Source organism: Athene noctua, chromosome 7, assembly GCF_965140245.1.
Source record: "Athene noctua chromosome 7, bAthNoc1.hap1.1, whole genome shotgun sequence".
NCBI classification, from domain to species: Eukaryota; Metazoa; Chordata; class Aves; order Strigiformes; family Strigidae; genus Athene; species Athene noctua.
Window position 1 is genome coordinate 38,160,728 of NC_134043.1, and position 21,199 is coordinate 38,181,926.

The following is a 21,199-nucleotide window of genomic DNA, read 5'->3' on the forward strand; positions in this document are numbered from 1 at the left end:
GCTCGCTGCTGCTGACGGGGCGCCGCGTCGGACTGAGGTCTGTGAGGGGACACTCCTTCCCCTCGCCCGCCTCAACAGGCGGCGGCGTCTCATCGGCGTTTGCGGAGCCCAAAATGCCCCCTGGGTGCCTGGGTTTACCGCTGCGCCTCCGCGCTGGCAGCAAGGGCAGGGGGTGCCGACAGGAGCGGGGCTAGAGCATCGCGGCGGCTCACCTTGCCGAAAACAAACCTGCAAACCCCACGGTTCAGGCGCTTTTAAGGTTCCTGTCCTGTTAACCGTTTAGTCAAAACATCCATAAAGCTTCAAGCACTGAATACGTAAAAGACGTTGATGGTGGCTGGTGTTGGTTTGGGGTTTTTGGGGGTAGAGGAGCCGGGGTTTTTTTTTGTGAGTTTTGTTTGTTTCCTTTAATTAAACACTTTTACTATATTTAGGCACTTTTCTTCATTGGGTTTTAGTCTCTGTGGGACTGATACCCCACCCTCATGTACAACACCTGCAATTGCTGGCGTTGCTCATCGGTCAGAACTAACAGTAAAATATTTAATAACCGACCAAAAAAAAAGTTACTCCCCCACAATCTACATGGGAAACAATACTAACGTGAACTTACTAAGACAAGGGGTAGTTACATATGAGGGAAATAGAAATAGATGGAGTTGCATTTTCATTGTCACAGCTAAATACGTAAGCCTTTCCCCCTCCTTGAAAAGAAACAAAATTTACTCATTCCAACTGTATTTGTACCATTTTTATTTGTAAAAATAACCATCTGAATGCATTGCAAGAGTAGTTTACAGTTAGGGTTCTTCATTACATTATTACAGCATTCAGTAGTTGAAAAAGTTACTAAACTGTGCTTGAGAAAATTCAGGTTGAATTCCAAGTCATTCACTGAATTAAGTCTCTTTCCTCATTTCATATGTGACATTTACCCAAGTCCTTAAACTTCAATTTACAAAAAGCAAACAATACTGACAAAACCCCACTGAAACCATCAAACAATATTTTATATTGTTTATTACAAATGTTATGCAAAATATAACACTGGCACCAGATTCGTATCACATGGTTTGTAAAGATATATTGCACATGCTAAAGCAGAAAATATAAGACAAAACCTACAAAACATAAGATATTGGCTTTAATATGTAGATCACTGCATAAGAAACGCATAAAATTACATTTTATACACACACTCAGATTGTCACTAGTTTAAAACGCCCTTTCCTATAACACTGACCTAAGGTTTACTTTTTGTGTAATAAGAAAGCATTTTCAGCACTGCAAAAATTATACATTATTCCTATAGAAATTTAGCATATTAATTTTCATTTCAATGCAGGTAGAACATATGAAAAGAAGAATCACTTTATACATTCAAAGAAGGTTTGAAATGAAAATTTACTGGTAATATATTGCTTTTATAACACTCAAATAATAATAATTAAAAAAAAGACGAGTTTCACGAAACATTTCCATAATACACAAATATAAAAAGGCACTCTAATATTTCTTACATGACTAAGAATAAAAATCACAAAATTTTTTAAAAATCATCCTCAAGATACATAACCAAGTTTCTCAACAGTACAATGAATAAACAATTCATTTCATGTGTTTGTTCTAATTCAATCATCAGGCAGTTGTTTACTGCATAAAAGTATCAAACACATTATGGTGCCCTTTTAGTAGCAATGAACAGAAATCCCCTGAGCTATTTCACAGCAATTTCAGGCAGTCCAGAGGTTGTAACTCAGTATTTATGAGACTTGCGATCCCATCCTGCTATGGGCTCCACCTGCAGCTGTGGTTAAAACACAGGAAGAAACAACCCTGCTAAGACACCTGGGCAGATGGCTGCCCCTCCCAAATAACCTCTGCTTGGTGCAGACACAGGAGTCCTCCATGTACTGTAAATTGCAGGATCCAGGGTTAAGTGCAACAATTATGTATGACTAACTCTACTCTTGTAAAAAGTCCACAGAAAGGCAAGAAGATTATTTACAAGAGTAAAATTATTTCCATGCTTAAATACCTGTCCTAAATTAGAAATTTATTTCTACATGTGATAAATTATGTTACAGATTAACGTACTAGCATACGAAAAAAGGGATTCTGGTAACTCATGTGGGATAGGCCAATACTGAGTACTTCCAAATATCTTGCTCGTGACAGTTTTCCTCCTAAATACAGCATACTCAAAACATGATGTTCGCAGTGCCCTTAAGATGCTAACAAATCGTGTGTTTCTATGATTTTTGGAATATTGCCTACTTATATCGTTGTTAGTTTACAGAAAAGTTTAATCAATAAAGTTTAGATTTGGTTCCTAGAAGGATCAAAGTAATTCAGTAATCACCTATGTTTCTATAATGCTGTATACATCATCAAGATGCAGCAGTTGTTGGACTATGCAATTACCAGAGTTACAAGGTATTGTAAATATACAGAAATATTTTCAGTAACTCTGTATGGTAGCAAGTAAAAATACTGACTTTTTTTAATGGCTGCTTAAAATAATACATCATCCTCTTTGCAAAGAGGACTCTTTTTTTCCTAATGAAACAACTTAATGTAGGATAGCTTAACTTTCTGTATTTCAGGGTGAGATTTATAACTAATCCTGCCAAGGAGCCTACCTACCTCTCTGGTTAAAATAAGATTAAAAGGCTGGTCCTGCTGTTAGACAGGTGGCAGCCATTTCCCATCTGTTTATTTGCTTTCAATGCCATCATTCCATATTAAAAAAGCAAATTTTGGGATTTCTATTCATTTCTGAACAGACACTGCTGAAAACTTTAACAACTGATTTCTCCTCTTATTTTCAGTGCTTAAAGTAAGGTGGTTATTGCTATTCTGCAACTTTTAAAAGCAAAACTGTTGAGAAAAATCAATCATAAAAATATTATTCTGTGCTATTTCTGAGGAGAAAACCAGGGTTTCAGGTGCTCTGTCATTCTACTGCATAAAATATAGAGTTGAGGGAAAAGAAATGTTCACCTTTAGAGACACTAATCCTTGTGATTTTTTTGTCATAAAATTTGGAAATTTGTTAATGTTCGAGGAAACAATATTTACTTTTACCTAACGTTCAAGGAAATTGTATCTACTTTTAGCAAACCAAAATAAACCAAATATATAATTTTCTTCCTAATTAAAGAATTGGATTCTGCCAATACATTTTTAACAATTCAGTGGAACATGGCTAAAAACTGCAACTACAATAAAAATCCTTGTTTTTCATTTACCCTGCCGAATGTCTGCACTGAGGAAGCTCATCTTCTCCTCCCAGCACAGATGTAGGCCTGCAGACAGCCTGAGCATGAATCACAGGAACTTGAACACCTTGACTCCATGCTATACTACTTTTTCCCTTCATCACTGTAGCTGTATAGTGTTCTCTCACTTGTCTAGCAAGTGGCTGGGATCCCTTTCTTATGCTCTTAAATGAGAGAAGGTGTTTTGCTTTCTGCTTTTTACTCATACAGCCTGTGGACTTAATCTTTGCATTCCATACAAGAAGACAGGCACTCTCCCAAAGTGCATCAGCCCTTCCTTTTTCTAGTCAGGCTATTAGTCTTGCCTAGATTCACATTTCATTTTGCATCATGCCAAATAGTATGCACAAACGCTAACTAGGAGAACAAGCCATAGTTATTATTCCTGGGCATTTGTTTCATTTCAAATAAATATAAACACATTTACATTAAAAGTATATGAACATATTCTTTAGTCTGGAAAAAAAAACACCTGTGGTCAACACATCGTCAGTTACAAATGTCAACTTGAAACCTGTGTCATAAAATGTAAAATTCACTCAAGACTACTCATTACCTCAAAAGTTTATATTTTTATGGTTTAGAAAAACTACTTCATTATGTCACTCACATTTGAAGAAAAAATAAAAGTAGCAAAGTCTTCCATTTAATTACTGAAGCATTTTGGTCCTCTTGGTACAGCTGGTTAGTTCATGATAGCTTTTTGTTTGTTTGTTTTTGTTTACAAAGTCTCATTCTTCCTTTTGTACATCTGTTGCAGATGAGGGTCGTGGTCCATTTGACCTAGAAACTTTGGCAGAAGGAGTAAACATATTCACAAAGTTGACATTGCTTTAAAAGCTGGTGACAGTAGGCTTTTTTAGCATGTATCTCCAATCCCCTGCATGGTCACTACTATGTTTTCTGGTGTTTGGTATATCAACTTTTGGTGTTATGCTTTCATTGCTTTACTTTTGCTCTGTTAATCCAAACACTGGCAAAAGTATGTAAAAATTTGATAATTTTTACAGTAAAAGTTATTTAAGCACAGAAAAGGAAAAAAATCCATTTAAGTTGGCAAGTCATTATAAATTTTTACATACACCTTTGTCTACACCTGATTTCCCTCCGCCCCCTGCCCCCTTTTTTTTTTCTGGTACTAGATTCATGATTAATGGCTCAGGTGACAGAAACATCTAATGACCCTAATTCTGTAGTGCAAATAAATTGTACATGTTTGTGCTGAATTGAAAAAAAATAAGGGCTAAGTGATTTTCATTTTATACAAGCAGTTCCACTAATGTCCACGGGAAAATATGGTGAGACAAGTAGAATTTGGCCTTAAGAGTTAATAACCATGTTTTTCTAATTGTGTGCTGCAACTAGGAACTGTAAAAAGTGCCTTCTGTAAGTTTAAGTGCTTAATACACGCAGAATGTAAAAGGTTTCATTTCCTGTAGAAAAGTAATACAGGCAGTTTTAAGATTTACAACTTTACCTTTGGTTTGTGTAAAAAAATTATCTAATTATCAGACCCCCTGGAAGCAGGAGACAGACAAACATAGGAAAGGGGTGATGCTCGAATCCATGAAGGCTACACTGGAAATATGTTTGTTTACTAAAGGTACAGCTAATACATGTAAGAACTTTTTACAAATAGTTCCCTGTTTATTTGTGCTGTCAAAAAGAAAAAAGGCATTTTCTCTTTTTCTACTTAAAATAAGAGGTAGAGACTTTCCACAGGGGCACTTAGGGCCTAAAGAAAACATCAGGAAACTAAAAAGCTGCAGAACACTAATAGGAGCATGTTCCAGTAAATCCCTCTAACTTTGTTATTTCAAGGCTTGATTCTCATCAACACTACAAATCTTTCAATACCTACTTATCAGGAATAAGAATTAAGCATATAGCCGTGGGTTTTGAGCTGTTTAAAAAGACAAAAATAAAGCTGAAATGAAATAATAAAGAAAAATAGTTTTTAAATACCAAAAAGTCAAAATGTTTCAGAATCTGAATCATTTTCATTGTACCCATCCACTGTTCCTATGTTATTACTCAAGGGCTTATTGTAAGAGTTAATGCTACTCATACTGGAGCCATCGCAGAGATGTGTCCTGCCCAAATTGTCTTTTTTAAAACAAACGAAGTTGAAAGCCGTCATTGAACTGGAAGGAGAAAAAGGCATCATGGTAGCCAAAATGAGTGCCAGGCAGTCAGCCACGTCTTTGTTAGGAGCGCAAGCCAGGGCTGGCGTATGACCTGGGCACAAATGCAGACAAGGCAATGGTTAGTACTAAGGGTACTCAGAATGGCGCTGAGAATTCCTCATATACATCTCTAGATGACGTCGTAAGCAGGAGATGTATGTTCAGTTACAACCATGCCAGGCAACAGGACTATGTTACTTATTTTAAATTAGACATGCTGGGAAAATACACACTTTACGGAGCATTTAAATCACTGTGACCACAACAAGCACTATTTTTTTAAAAATCAGGCAGCAAACAGACTTCACGATATGAATAAAAGCACTTGCTAAACACAGTTCTACAGCACAGACGGTATGATGAATACAGAACACGGGGAGTACAGCGACAGGGACAGAAACTGGCTCCAGTTTCTGTGCGTATGAACAAGTCTCATTCTGAGAACAATGACTTTCATTAGAACGTAAAAGATATTAGTTTAAAAATATTTTGAAGTAATAAGCAAATGGTTTTATCAGTCGTGTATCTGCTCAACTTGGAAAGCAGTTTATTTAGGAATTAAATTAATAGAGAAAAGAATTAGACCAGTGCACTTGGTAGAGGTATAGCGGGTATGGCTACATGGATGTTTAATTACCCAAATTTACATTATGTTAGAAAAATAATGACTCTATTCAGAAAGCATGGCATACACTTTAAATACAATGTTAATATTATACAGATGTCAGTAAACAGTAAAACAAAGAACGGGGTGGGGGGGCTATTAAAAGTTTGTCTTCACTGCAGTTTAACTTGGCTCCTGCCCAAGCGCTGCCCCTAAAGCAGCTCTTCACGTATGCAAATCTTGGAAACCAGTATGCGGATCACACTTGCCATCTATATATTTTGAAGGCTGCTGTGTAGTACCCCAGTGCTTTCCAACAAATCCTCCATTATGCTTAAGAGCAATCAAATTCTTTTGCAGATGGCTGAACCCTAAGCGCTGCAGCAACAGTAATCTGAGGCAATGACTGCTACTGATTCCTACTGCCTTAAGGAAGCCGAGAACACCTGCAGTGTAGATGAGTTTGGTGGACAAATGTGAGTACATTTTTGTAGCAAACTACCCACATTTAAGCACTGACTGCAGTGAATGCATACCCTAAATGGAATTTCCTCTTCCACCGAGTTCCAAGCTGGAGTATTCTTTAGAGTTGTACTTATACTAAGATTGTACTTAAATTCCTCTCTTTTAAACTGCATGTGCAATTGTTCCTAGAAGAGTTAAATGTGTGTAAAATTTAAATTTTCATTTGTTACGTACATGCAAATTAGCTGGATCTGTATGTACAATTTTAATTATAAAGACTGTGGTTAGAAGCTAGTCTGGCTCATTTTTCTGTCCCCTATCTCTAAAACGAGGTTAGGGCCAGATGACTTCAGCAGAACTCATTCATGCAAGTATATCTAGGTATCATTTGGTTAGTAGTAAATACTCACCACTCAGTTCTTTTCATCCATAGATCTCAAATGTCTTGCAATGATGGGTGAGTATTATTATAGTTACATTACAGATATGGGAAGATGGAGGTACCAAATTGTTACAATAATGCCATGAAGTCAGTATTGTAAGAAAGACCAGCTTATTTCAGGAAGACATTTTTGAAAACATTAATTATAGAAGCACAGCACTCTATGGGCTTTATAGTGTTTAGGGAAAGACTTCATTGAGATCTGAAACAAAATTATCAGATTTATTAACTAATCATATATTTTATGAGCAACAGTAATTTACTTGCACCTTGGATAAGGTCAGATAATTGATAAGCACAAGCTTTGCTCTCAGAATGAACTAGGACACAATCAAACATATGTTGATGGTTTTCTTCCTACCCATTAAAACATGCGCTGATTGAATGCATAATCCTTAATTCTTCTGCAAGGCGTCAGAATTATCCGGTGCCACTTGCATGTTTAGGAAATTCAAGTTACCACTGCACTCAAGCATTAAAAAAAGACTAGCTGTTGACAGTACATGCAAAATGAACAGTAAAAGGGACCGCTGTGATGTATAGAATACATTTTTATATTCAGTAAAAATAAATATTATCTTGTTTTTTTAATAGGTACTCACACAGCTCATTGTCTGTTCTTGGAAGGATAAAAGCATCAATGATGTCTATCATCAGCTTTTAAGTCTATTGCTTCGGTCTGTTGTAAAATTACCTGTTAGGTCCTACTGAAGATTGTCAGAGTTTATTATTTACTTACCATTTTCATCTACTGCTAGGACACATGCCCCTTTGGCTAGCAACTCTTCAACCACCATCTTTAAGCCATTTCGTGCAGCAATATGGAGAGGTCTACAAAAACATGACAACTAAATTCAAGGTCAGTTTAAAACAGACTTCCTAAAAAAAGTGAGATAATGCTTAAAGCATACCCAGCCTCAGAGAGAGAATGTTTTCGTTCTTTGGATCATTACAATTATATTGTAGACATTAAACTACATTACAGCCTTTAAAATAATCCTCATGTTCCACATCTATAAAATATATGTGCAAGACAACTATAATTACCTTTTACATACACAAAGATTGCTTAATACTTTCCAGTCTAAAGGCTTTCTTTAAAAAGCTCTAATTTTTCCACTGTTTGCAGCACATATAATTGACATTTAAAAGGAAAATTAATCTCAGACTGAATAAATGCTTTTGTTCCATCCTTAATTCTGGCTACTACTGCTCAGAATCATCATATTGCCTTTTTATCCTTGAATACTCAATTGCTAATCTCCATTACTGCAGAACAACTGGAAATTAAAAATAACCAGCGGTTTGCTCCTTTCCAACACCCAATGGTCCTGTTTGGGGGCACCTAATGGGACAGGAAAAACGATTTCGTATTGCAGGGGGGAAAAAAGCGCTAAGAGGGAATGAATTCTTCTGCAAGCACTAGATGATCTGCCACCTGAACTCGTGGTTCAATCTTCTACTGGGGGATCTCCCCATCCCAGTCAAACATTTGCAGCTGGAGTAAGAATATCGATGGTTCTAACTCTTCTGATAATGTATGGTGTGAATGAGAGTTGCACATAAAATACCACCTAAACCCCCCCCTAAAAGTTAAATGTATCACCTTAAGTCTAAATAAATTATAAATTAACTTTTTTGTTCCATGAAAAAATCTGAGACATGAATTTGAATGCTAAATTGTAATCTTCTGGTAAGTCAACTGAACTTGAGAGGATCAGGCTATACTTACGTCTGCAATGCATTATTTTTTGCATTAATAAGGCTCTGTTCTTGTATCTTGTCAAGTATTAACAAGGCACATTTTTCATGACCCTGTAGTTGGGGAAAAAAGCAAATAGTGTTAATTTGCTGAGGAGTTTGAAATGGAAAGAAATTTTACATAAAAAAGCGAAATTTAATAACTCAATTTGAAATACAATACCTGCTACTGAGTTTATAAGGATATATAAGTAGCAGGTGAACTGTACACCATTTACAAACCGCCACTGCTAGGACGCTTTAGCGTGTTTAGAAGTTTAGACATTCACCTGTCTTTCAACCCTCCATTCATTATATATGAGTTCACCTTGTCAACTTTCAGAGAAGACTACTGTTTCTCTTGAGAGAGCATTCAATGGATTATTTATGAGAATTACATAGTAACATAGGAAGAGAGTTTAATCTCAGAAATGAAAGACCCACTTTCTGGGTCTTTACATGCCTTTCTCTCTTATAAATAAGCTACTACAAAATGCCTTTGATGTGAGAGTGCTAACAAGGAAACTTTGGAGATAATACAGATCCAGGCCTTAGTTCCGATACTGTTTGAGCACAGCAAGTTGCGAATGCCAAGCCTACAGCCCTGGCAGGTGAACAGCTGCCTGAAAGACCTTGAGAATTCAGTGAGGCTCATGTGTCTGCAGAAGCCGGAGTAATACTATCACACTGGAATCCAATCTGTGGGTAGAAGCAAAAGAAAAGGCCCAGGAGAGGGAATCCCATGGGCATTTTTTCTTCCAGAAACAGCAGTAGCAATTTGAATTAAGAGGAAGAAAGGGTAGGAAAAGACCCCCACTAATCTGATCAATGCTTCTGTTTTACTGCTACAGAGCATAAGGAAAAATTTTGGGTTCCTTCTACAGAAACTGAAGAATAAGAAAAAAGAATAAATACCTTCTTTTTTTTGTTGTTGTCACTGAACCCACATTAAGCTACTTTACAGTGAGATTATTTGGTAAAATCTCAAAGGATTTTCCATCATTTCTCTTAGTTTCCTTTCCTCATATTTCAGCTGTCATAAGAAGCATCCATATTTTCTCAATTTACTAAACCTTGAAACAGACTTGAGAAAAAACTTAGACCAATGCCCCCTTCCTCACCACAAGCTTGATCGTGACATTTCCACTGCAGAAAAAAAATTAGGAGCATAAACACACACATACAGACATAAAGACTATGACAAGAATAGAAGCATACAGAGGTCTTCAACTTACTTTACTGCTAGCCAAGTGCAAAGATGTATTCGAGTCCTTATCTTTTAATGTCAGGTCAGCCTTGGCAATGTTCACCAAAAAGTCTGAGGTATAGAATAGGTATCAATGAACAAAGCCAATGGGCAGATGAACATGTAAAAACAGAGGGAAAAAAATTACTATTTCAATATACATGTCCATACATGCTAATCAATTAAGTTTTTATGTGATGTAAGCTTTATGAACATGAAGTGAAAATAACGAATGAGAACAGACTCATCTTGTGCAGTTAATCAGCAAGCAAAGGCACAGCTAATAGCTCATTCACTGTGCCCCAAACTGTCAAACATATTAGTTATAAACTAATAATCAGCAAGTTCTGCCTGAATCACCTCCTCCTGAGAACTGTGGATCCTGCTTTGAGAGTACTAAGTGGATACAGAAAATTTAGGGTGCAGTCTGTGCTGCTGAAGGTGGAGAGAAGGGAATTCTGTTAAAGCAGTATGACCCTAATCTGTATGTCTACAGTTTATAGTCTAGCCTGGAAAATCAGATGCTGATAGCTGCCATTTTAAGAATACAACTTCCTATAATAGAGCAGGGGGAAAAGGTTACACAGTCTTTTTCACATGTGCAGTTTGATTGCTCCATAAAATCAAGGAAGTAAACAGGAGAACAGAATTACTACTCCCCTCATGCTCTTTACAGTGTGCTCTTAGGAGGAAGTAAGACTCAAGTTTGTTATTGCAAATTTTCACCAAGACTGCTGAGAAGCAATGATTGAGAAGAAAAATAATTTTTTTACAAATGTAAAGGTAGTTTCTTACAGACATCCACACAATTCCTTTTTCTTCCTTAGTTTTCACAGGAAAAAGACCACCTACTTGGGATAGTAACCGCAGTAGCACTCACCCTTCAAGACAGAGGCAAGGATGTACTTACCTACAGCACCTATGTGACCGTTTTGAGCTGCCATCATGAGAGGTGTTTTCCCTGCGTGATCTGCAGCATTCACTTGTGCGCTGTGAGTCAGGAGGAGCTGGAGGCACTCCACGTGATCCGCGAAGGCTGCTGCGTGAAGGGGTGTTCTGTGGGGAAAGTAACACAACCACAGCTGTTGCTAAAGAATGACAATATTCCTGTTTCCTTACCTTCTCAAGAACCTGAAAGTGAAAGACACTTTTTCTTTATTTTTATGAAACTTTTGAGCTATCATAAAGGGAACGTTACAGTAGCAGCATCTGAAGTAAGTTAAATACTATTTACAGTCTCTGTTCTGGTGCAATATAAACTTTAAAAAAAGGGAAGCATAAGGTGGCTATGATACTCTGGCAATGTGACACTTGAGAATCTCATATTAGCAGCATATTTAATTTAATGGAGCATACTGTGTAATATGAAAAGCAGTACAATCCATCATACTTATTCACCTGATTTTTTTTTTTTTTAAACAAGCCTAAGATGGGAAGAACTGATCCATTATTTAAAAAAAATGAAGTACTTTAAGTTATAGTCAAAAACACTGCAGCAACAAACAACAGTAACAGTATTACTATAAAAGGCAGAAGGAATTCTGTCCCCTTTGAAAGTTACCAGTTTCCACAAGACTGAGACACTAGAATTTGTTCGCTGTCTCCCTACGACATTTTGGGTCTGAAGTGTGACTAATAGAGATGAAAGACGGTTGGTACACAGCCCAGCTCCTAGTGTTACTTCAGGTTTTGCTTCTCAGTAAGGGTAAGAGGGTCTTATCTTTACAGGAGTAAGTAATCACCATTACTGAAGGTCTTGAATTTGTTTTAATTAATAGCAAAAATGAGTAACAAATTTTTAGAATTTCAGCAATTTTAATTAAAAGTAGATATATCTATACACAAACACAGAAGATTACCAGTGTGACAAATTAAGGATTTGGCTCGCTGTATCAGTATTATTTTGCTGCAGACATGTTTTGAGCTCTGCACCCTCAGAGTGCTAGCATAATGTTAAAGCTTTTAACTACTTTTCCATGCATACATAGTATCACTCCATTTAGCAAAGATAAATGTGTTTAATTATTAAACAAAGACAACTGGTTCAAGTAAACAGCCTATAGTCATAGCTGTTCTAAACAAACAAAATACTATTTCTTTTGCATTTCTTTTCATATGTACTATGAAATTGAATATTTCATAGTACTCCTGGTTCAAGTGAGCCACCATTGAACTCTCTTGCAGTGTAAACTCCTGTCTGGAAGTCAGCATGACAAGTCTTAGCTCAACCATATCAGATAAGGATTAAGTTCTAGAGGTTCAGAAATAATTATGAAAAATACTAGATGGATTCATGACGATGAAATGCAATTTGTTTAAGAAACTATTACCTTCCTTTATCATCTTTGCAATTGACAATGCTGGCATCGATGGCTCCGATGAGCAGCGATGCACAGTTTTCATGATCATTGATTCTGCCAAAGAAAAAACATTTTCAAAAAGGTAAAAAGTCTATATCTTTTCCCATTTTCCAATATTAATTTACTACACTTCCCATTAATATTTCTTATAAGTTATCCTAACATACCTTCGCATAATTCTTTTAGTCAAATTTTTTATTATTTATCATCTCTCCATTTAACAAAACTGTGTCAGCTACTATGAATTTCAGTCTCAAGCAAAGCTGATCCTGCAATTCAGTACGCACAAATGTAACAAAGTGCAGCACAAACCTAGAATTAAAACCTTAATGCCTTAAAATCCTTTAGTTTAAATGTCAAACACACCTGGATCTGGAAAGCACTCTATATGTAGGTACCTACATATAGAAAGCTTTCCTCTAATGCTTTAGGTTCTGAAGCCCACATCTCCTCAAACTCACACATTTAACACTTTTCCTTGATGGATGTACTCAATTAATATTCTTTCTGGTTATTATTAATTTGTCTCATTTCATTATAGAAATAAACAGTTTTTAGAAACAGTACTAGACATATAGTATATCTAATACACACTGCTGGATTAGTAGCTGTTTTCATTTTAAAGTTGCACGCATTTTTAATGGGTTTGAGAATAACATACTAGTTTAACAAAATATCAATATTGAGAAAAACATTTTCAAAGCCATCACTACAAATTCAGATTTCAAATTTCAAAATGTTTCAGCCACTAATGATTTTAAGCTGAGTAAAACCAGTGCTTTGTATATGCTTTTATTTCTCTAATATATTGTGGTTTTTACAATTTCAAAGTTTGATACATGACAAATTACTTTTCTACTTTCCAATGCTATGGACTGTAGAAGGAAAGCCTACACAATAGTAACTCCTATCATTACTTCTGGAAGACATTCATTCTTCTAATAGAACACAGAACAGAATACAGTCATTGTAACTGTTGGCAGGAATTAGGAAAGTTTGCATTTGTTTTTTCAGTGCTTAATTCCTTATTCTTCTGATTGCTTATGTTTTAATAAGCATGTTAGGTCCTACAAACTAAAGTAATCTTTCATTTTTTAAAAAATGCATTCACAATTATGTTATGAAAAGGTATGATTTTGCTCAATTAGAATCCTTCCCATATGAAAATATACTGCTTTACTTGGATAATGAATATATATAAAATACATGCATGGAAGATTAATAACTTATAATAGCCACCATGTTTTTGTTCTTTATAAGTAATGTGAGAACTTTGGATACAGAGTGTGCCTCTACAACAAATTAATCCCTTTGGCTGGGACCTGAGTAAGAAGTACCAAACCTTCAAAAGATTATCACAGAAAGAAAAAAGACCATGAAGAAAATCAGTCCGAAGAACATTCAGCTGTCTTGGAAAAAATATGGCCTGCACAGAACAGCATTCTAGCATGACACAGATTGTTGTTTCAAACCCTTCCTTCATTATCACTTTGTTCCTATTGCTAAAAAAGGATTGATTCTGATATCTTGATTCTGACAAATTTCTTAACTTTCAGCCACTGGGTTTCAAAGGAACCTCAAGAGCTCATACTTACACGGACCAAGGCACTATAGCCCAGGTCATGGCCTAAGAATGGAAGAGCTATGAAGTTCCAGCCTGTGTGAAGAAAAGGCATAGGTCTGTAGTTGTAAGCAAGGGAAAAGAAACTAGAAAGGGAGCAGAAATGCAGCTATTTAATTACAAGTCAGAATTTCATCAAATAGCCTAAATGTATGAAATTTTTCCAAAAAAATACTCTTTATTCTGGCACTTTTTCAGCAGAAGTGCAATTTTATGATCAGCTTTAAAATTATTTCCTCATGCCAGAAAAAAAAAAAAAAAAACCAAAAAAAAACAAACCAAAAAAACCCCAAAAAGCTTTCTTCTCATACTGCTAATTTTTCCAGACATATCCTAAATCACTTGTTACTGGAGATTTCTACTTACACGGCACAGTGCAATGGAGAGAAGCTATTACCATAGAATGTGCGGAAAAATTTTTGTTCCAATAGTACCTCTATGCAGTTTTCATGACCTATAAGAGATCAGACATTTAAGTTTTGCACAAAGCCAGTAATTCACTTAATTAATATTAGGCTTCTATAGATTAGAATTTAACACTTAAAGTTGAACACAATGTGTATATAAGCTCTTATGTGATAAAATTATAAACAGTTTGGGGTTTTTTTAATAGAGCAGGAAGATAGACCCAGGCTAATATTACCACTTACTGAAAAAGAGGAAAGGAAAAATGTCTCTTTTTAATGTGATGTTATGTATGTTGCCTTACACATCTTCAGAGATGGTCTTAAATGATGGTATTAGGAAGCTTTATCCTTATTTTAAGCAACAAATTCAGATTATCCTGTTTAGAATAATCAGTTCAGTTCAGAATATCCATCTATTCACTAGTGTCTTGCATCAATAACTAAGAAGGTGACACCTCAAATGAGCATTCCTGGCCCCACAGAAACCAATGAGGATTTCATCACTGATGTCAGTAAAATCAGAATTTCACCCTGGCCTTCTGTGACTGGGAGCAAACAAGCTGCAAAGCCACTGGGAAGTATGGCTGGAATTTCCCTGGCTTTGGAAGGGAATGGTGAACATAGCAAATGCTAACTGCGGAGAGCAAGTAGAGGGGAGATAATTTGCCTCTTCATTTCAAGCTTCTCGAAGTGTTAGGTTGCTTTGTTATCACATTTCCCTAAAACTGAGGCCACATTTGAACTTGGCAAAAGCCCACAGGGAGAAACTTACCGTTGTAACAAGCCCAGTGCAGTGGTGTATAACCTTGATTATCTTTCAAACTGCAGTCTTCCTCTGAAAGTGCTATCTGCAGTAACTCACTCAGCCAAGTGGCGTGACCCCGAGCTGCTGCAAAGTGCAGAGGTGTTCTGCCCCTGGCGTCTTTACATAAAATAGATACTTCTTTCTCTAACAGCATCTGAACACACTCTTCATGCCCAGTCATAATCTGATAACAAAGAAATTAGTAAAGAGGTTGACATAATACAGATTCTTGCCTGGGAAATATGTAATGATTGATGTCTGTGAATATGAAACGGCCTGGATGGGATTCAGAAGGGAGAGATTAAAGCTCCTTTGCTCCCATGAGTACCTGTGGTAACTGAGACACTGACATGTATTTGGTGCTGTCTTTCAAAGGTATTGATCCCTAGTCTGTGGAAGAGCCTCCACTAGGTGAGGCACAACACCAGGAGGAGTTTAAGACTAAGGAAACAGATTACAAGGGGTGATGTTCAGAAAACCTGAGTCTGGCTTCTCAAAACCATGTATTAATGTGAGAGAAGAACTGAGGGAAAAAAAGATCAAGAATATCATCAGAAATATGTAGAGCTGCTTTAACAGCTGGTGAGCTACTATCAGCGACCTCTGTGTCATACATAGGTTAGCTTTGAGATCTTGGGCATGTTCATGTATTGCTATCGATACAGAACAGAATTTTTATGCTACAGCTTTTATTACGGAATTGTGCTGGACTCCTAAGCTGAACTGCTCGCTGCAGGTATCATAGAGTTCTGTGTAAATGTCACCTCCTGCATCAACTTCGCATTGGGTAAGAAGCTGACTCCTAGAAAAGATTAGACCTGCCTCAAGTTTCACTACCTCTAGAAAAAACTTAAGGCTTACTTATTTACACCATCTTCCCCAAGAAAAATGAAAATAACTGCTAGGCAGTTCTTTTAAATAAATTATATTCAGAATTCATAAAGTGTTCAGTTATAATAATAATGACTGCTATTGTAAAGTGTCTAGAGCCAAGAAAAAAATGGTCTAATGAGTATTTTAGCGCTAATTAATTAAAGAAAATGTGAAATAAAGTCAAAAGCAGAGCATTACTGAGAGCAGATCTGTCCTGCTTTTTACCTTATTGACAGTGCTTGGTCATGTTTCCAATCATTTACAATATTTCCTACATTCAATATCCCTGTGTTTGTCAGTTGTAGTCATAGTAAAACAAATAATTAAGAATTATGAAAATTAAGTCACCCCTCGATGTAAAGCTGTGCATCCCAGGAGATCAGCTGCATCTACAGACGCTTCTTTTTCAAGTAATAAAGAAACAGCATCAATGTGCCCATATGCCACTGCAAGCATTAGTGGGGTTCTAGAAAAAAACAAAAACAAACTGGTCACAGCTATAAAACTACGTATGACTTGCCACTGCTAACTTACAAGAATAGAGAAATCAGGAAGCCCTCCATTTCTCTTTGTTCCTACCCACCATACTCATCTATATAACACCCAAGTGAAGACCTCTTATATGAAATTATTAAGATGTTTAACAACCAACTACCAGGACTGAAACGGAAACAAGCTCATTTGTAAGCAGTTTACAGAGCAACATCATTCAAGACAACCACCTACAATTATTGTCACCTCCAGCCACACATCAGCTTTACAATACCCACGTGTGAATGAACGTCCCTGCTACTTACCAAGATGACAATCACCCAAATTTCTTTTGCAAATGCTGGCAGTTATTTAAAGGGGATGAAGCGACATAAGGAAACTATTCAAGCCAAAATCTAGACTAACATATCTTCCATTTTTTTCTGAAAGTGATCTATTCTCCTTCTACTCTTAGATAAGGCTAATACCATTTAAAATTATATGTAGTCAGATATGTTCCAGGCACCCCAAATGAACTTTTTAAACCATTCACATTTTCACTTCAAAAATGTCCTTTATTCTCCCTCTATAACTCATTTAACGAGAAGTAAAATTTTTGTAGGAACATCTCAGATGCATGTGTCACCTCAAATAAACATACCGTTTCACTGCACCAGTCTAATACACCAAGTAAACCCTGAAATAGCAATGTTTAGAAAGAAAAAGACTCTCTATAGAAACATCTCAGAAGCTTGTTAGTTTTTACTGAATCTGGCCCTTAGCATCTATGAAGAACTGTTTAAAGTATGAAGCAGAGGCTAAGATTAATGAATAATCCTTTACACATGGCTTAGATCAACTGAATGTGTACTTTATAACCTCTGCCAAATTCTATGAGGTGAAGTGCAGGAAATACGGTATTTCAAATAATTTTTTTTGGTGAGAAATCTGAGATGTTATTTGAATCACAGAGCTGAAAAAAAATTTGTGAAGAAAACTTACTGTCCTTTGGCATCTGTCACATCAGGGTTGTCTGCAACTTCTAGCAACAACCGTAAACAAGGTGTATGGCCATTAATGACTACAAAGAAAAAAAGTATGTTTAATCAAAACATGTTTAATTTCAGATACCTTTCCATTGTAATGCTTACGGACAAGAAATTTCCTTACAAACAAGGAAAATATTCCACAGTTTAAAAAAAGAATATTCCCACAATTTTCATTTAACTTGTGCTGATGAAATGGTGAGCTGTTCTTTCCCTGACCTCAGTAAGACAAGGATTAATTCTCTCACATACAAAAATCCCAAATGAATAAAACAGAAATCGTGATTTTCACTACTGAGATGATTTCTACTAAACCAGACAGCATTTCAAAACCCCTCAGTCCAAGCAGGCAGACAAGGCTTTCTGCGATCACATTTGGAACACAGTAGGCAGTACATTGGCAAGGCTCATTAATTTTGTGTGCACTGTACAAGCAAGTTCTTCAGTGCTGCTATGAAAAGAGAAGCATCTGCAAAGAATGACCAATGATACAAATGTCATACGCATAACAGCACATAACACCAGAGACTAAAGTTCCCTTTGGGTTTCTCCATTTTTTCTCTTTTAACATTATTGGAAGCCGCAGCTAGTTCTCAAAAACAGCGTTTGCTTTTTAAACTGTAACCACGGCTGTTGGAAAACAGCTCTGAGTCACTACATTTTGCATGGACTGACACTGGAAACTCATCTGTGTGTCAGCTGGTTTAAAGGATTCAGCCTTTCATGGGATGAAGAGAACAATATTTTCTTATTTGAAAAACAATAATTCCTGTACTCGGTAGCTATAGATTGTGTTCTTATTACAGCAAGTCATGCATTCACACAGCCTACACCCTGTGGGCTGAGGCAAAACCCTTGGACACCACCTATGTCACATCATTCTGGCAGAGAAACAGGCACACATCATCACATTTAAATCACTCATCCAAAAATACTCTTAGTTGCTCTACCCAGAAAAATAAAATACATTTTTAGTTATTTACCACTAACTAATGCCTTATACATAACATGTAAACAGTTCTGCAGGGCTGATGAGTCACTGGCTCAGGGAAAAAAAAAAAAATAATCTGTTCTTCCTCCCAGAAGGAGGAAGAGAAATCATAACTTGTTCACAACGACATCTGAAAAGGATTTTGGTAAATGAGTTTTAGAACAGATACTCCCAGAAACTCTTAGGAGCTGACCCAGCGATTGCGAGGCATCTCGCAGACCCTGCAGGGAACATTAGTTTTGCCAGCAGAGCTACAACACTAACACTAGGGGAACATTTGCAACAGATTCCCTAAACTAGCCAGAGGAAAGACTGGTGGTAATAAAATTATACAGGGAACATATGATTTCGGCTAAGGAAATTCTCCATATTATGAGGCCAGAGGAAGTCTATTCCCTGAGGGGGACAGGCAGAAAAAAGAAATACTTCGTCAGGTGATTTCTCTGCTAAAGTTACAAATCCCTTTACTGAAGGGAGCTCTGCAGAATCCTGCAATCTAACCCCCCACTTGAGGTCTCCTTAACTGTTGTGTTCAGAACTGGGCTTGTGTAATTAGAAGGAATGAAGGCAAACACGTTTAAGGGGATGGGCACACATGCCTTTTGGTTCCTTTCCAGTGCACAGTATTGCATATGCAAGTAGTCACTTTTGTGTGTGCAAACTCGCATTGTCACTCAAGGGATTAAATCAGCAAAAATTCTGTTTGATTTCTCGAAATATGCCAATTTACCTCTTACACTTGCACTGCAAGAAAAAACCGCTGAATACTGCAGTGGCACCACGCAGAGTTGCCGATAGGTGACATCATTCTTTGCTAAAACCCTCCTAAGCAAAACGTATTGTTATGAAACACCATAATAAAAATCATCAGATGACAAGTGGCTTTTTATAATAATTGGAGACCGAAGCTTTACTCCAGAGGTAATTTCCACAGAACTCTGCACAGCTCTTGAGTGTCTTAATGGATATTTACCCAAAGTGCACTTATCTCACAATTGAAAGCCTCCAAATTCGTGACAGTGATAAATTTCCTTTACTAAGAATTCAGATATTCAGTTCGTCTGTGCGGTATTTTCCCTTCTGCTTAAGGTACATGTTCTCTTCAGGGTCTCATTCCTGTGTGTAGGATTTTCTTGCCTTTTTTTTTTTAAATACATACCTAACTTATTTTGCTTCACTGCAGATTAAAGAACATTTTGCTTGTATCCCTGGAATGTATTTTTTTTTTAATATGAGAAGCAAAAAAGTATCACAGATCAGAAAAGGCTACAACGAATCTTCCTACTCGTTTTACATGGAAGGCACTCATACTACAGCGATGGGGGAAATTAAAAAATAAGTTAAAACAGGGAAAAAAAACCCACAATACAATCAGAATTTGTACGAAGGTACAAAATGTATGTATTAAAATAATTCTACTGAACAAACTACTAAGTTCTACTCAACAGATTTATTCAACAAATTCATTTCTTAAGTCAGAGCCACTAACAAAAATATTGCTACGTCACTACAACCAAATTTTTAAATTAAAGCAAAATCATTGCTATAGTGATGATGTACCAAAGTCACACCTTGTTTGTCATCAGACCTCCAGCTATCTTTGAAGTGACTACAGGAAAGCTCTTGATCAACACAAGTCCAGTTTTGTGGTGGCACTGATCTTTATTTAAATTAAGCCAACAGTTTTAACAGGTTGAGGATCAGCTGGACTTAATATTTTGTGTTTTTATCAAAAACAACTAAAACCCCCTCTCACTGAATTATGGTCTCAAACTTGTGATATGTAAACTCTGGCAGCACATCTCTATACGATTAATTTATTGTTGGGAGTAATGTTCTCAGTTCTGCTGCAAAATTTAAGAAGGCAGAAAGCATTTTCTAGTATGCTGTGAAGATCTATTACATGCATTTTCTTCAGTACTGCAAACAAACTTGTAATAGTCTATTTGACCTTATGTTTCTAGGTTGCACTTGCATGATCACACGCAGAGAATAAACTGGTATTAGAGGATGTATATGCATTTTAATCTAAGCAAGATTAAAAGATAAACAGAAAGACAATTAAATCTGGCCCTGAAAATAATTATCCAGTGAGGTATTAATTTCACTTCCCACTAGAGGTCACTGCTATGCTGTACTGAACCCCTCGATGAACAGCCAGAGGAGCAACGTTCCCTTTGGCACCTCCGTGTATTTATCTGACAGGTACATATTAAATAATAACCTTTAAATAAATGGCAAATTCTACACATTCCAGTTAATTATGAACTTTGCATAATTAGCACTCAACACACAAGGAATGGAGGAGACTCCCAGCAAGAGCAAGTTCACAAGCTAGCTCAGAAGATGGATAATGTCTGAAAGGGGGTGAATTTCTGTAGTGTTGCCAGTGCAGAAGGTTGAAAGTTTTGAACACCAGGAAAATTTCAACACCAATCAGAGCCTACCTGTATTTTCAACCTTTCTTCCATTGGAGAAACAGTGAGGCAAGTGTTCTCTCTTCCCCTGATTTTTTGGCTGAGGAACCATTAAGAGAAGATGTCATAGGGGAAACACCAGGTAACTTAAAGAATAGGTGGCAATAGAGAGGTATGTTAAAGTGGAGGCAAGCAGGGAAGGGCAGAGCAGTAGTGCTGTGGAAAAATATGGGATTCTGTATGA

General features: G+C 36.7%; 1 protein-coding gene across 18 annotated transcripts in view; it reads right to left on the reverse strand.

The window, feature by feature from the left end:
- Positions 1-1,003: 1,003 nt before the first annotated feature.
- ANKRD44 (ankyrin repeat domain 44) overlaps positions 1,004-21,199 on the reverse strand; it is a 143,265-nt gene continuing 123,069 nt past the window's right edge. For 13 of the 18 annotated variants that reach the window (XM_074910755.1, XM_074910763.1, XM_074910760.1 and 10 more), the window contains 10 exons: positions 17,504-17,582; positions 16,379-16,496; positions 15,125-15,341; positions 14,312-14,399; positions 12,295-12,378; positions 10,875-11,020; positions 9,954-10,036; positions 8,711-8,793; positions 7,718-7,809; positions 1,004-5,519 (listed from right to left, as the gene is read on the reverse strand). In XM_074910755.1, the coding sequence (XP_074766856.1) occupies positions 5,254-5,519; positions 7,718-7,809; positions 8,711-8,793; positions 9,954-10,036; positions 10,875-11,020; positions 12,295-12,378; positions 14,312-14,399; positions 15,125-15,341; positions 16,379-16,496; positions 17,504-17,582 (1,256 nt within the window). In that variant the 3' untranslated portion in view covers positions 1,004-5,253. Of the gene's footprint in view, positions 7,441-7,717; positions 7,810-8,710; positions 8,794-9,953; positions 10,037-10,874; positions 11,021-12,294; positions 12,379-14,311; positions 14,400-15,124; positions 15,342-16,378; positions 16,497-17,503; positions 17,583-21,199 lie in introns of all 18 variants that reach the window. The other 5 variants (XM_074910769.1, XM_074910768.1, XM_074910764.1 and 2 more) reach the window with 3 other exon arrangements.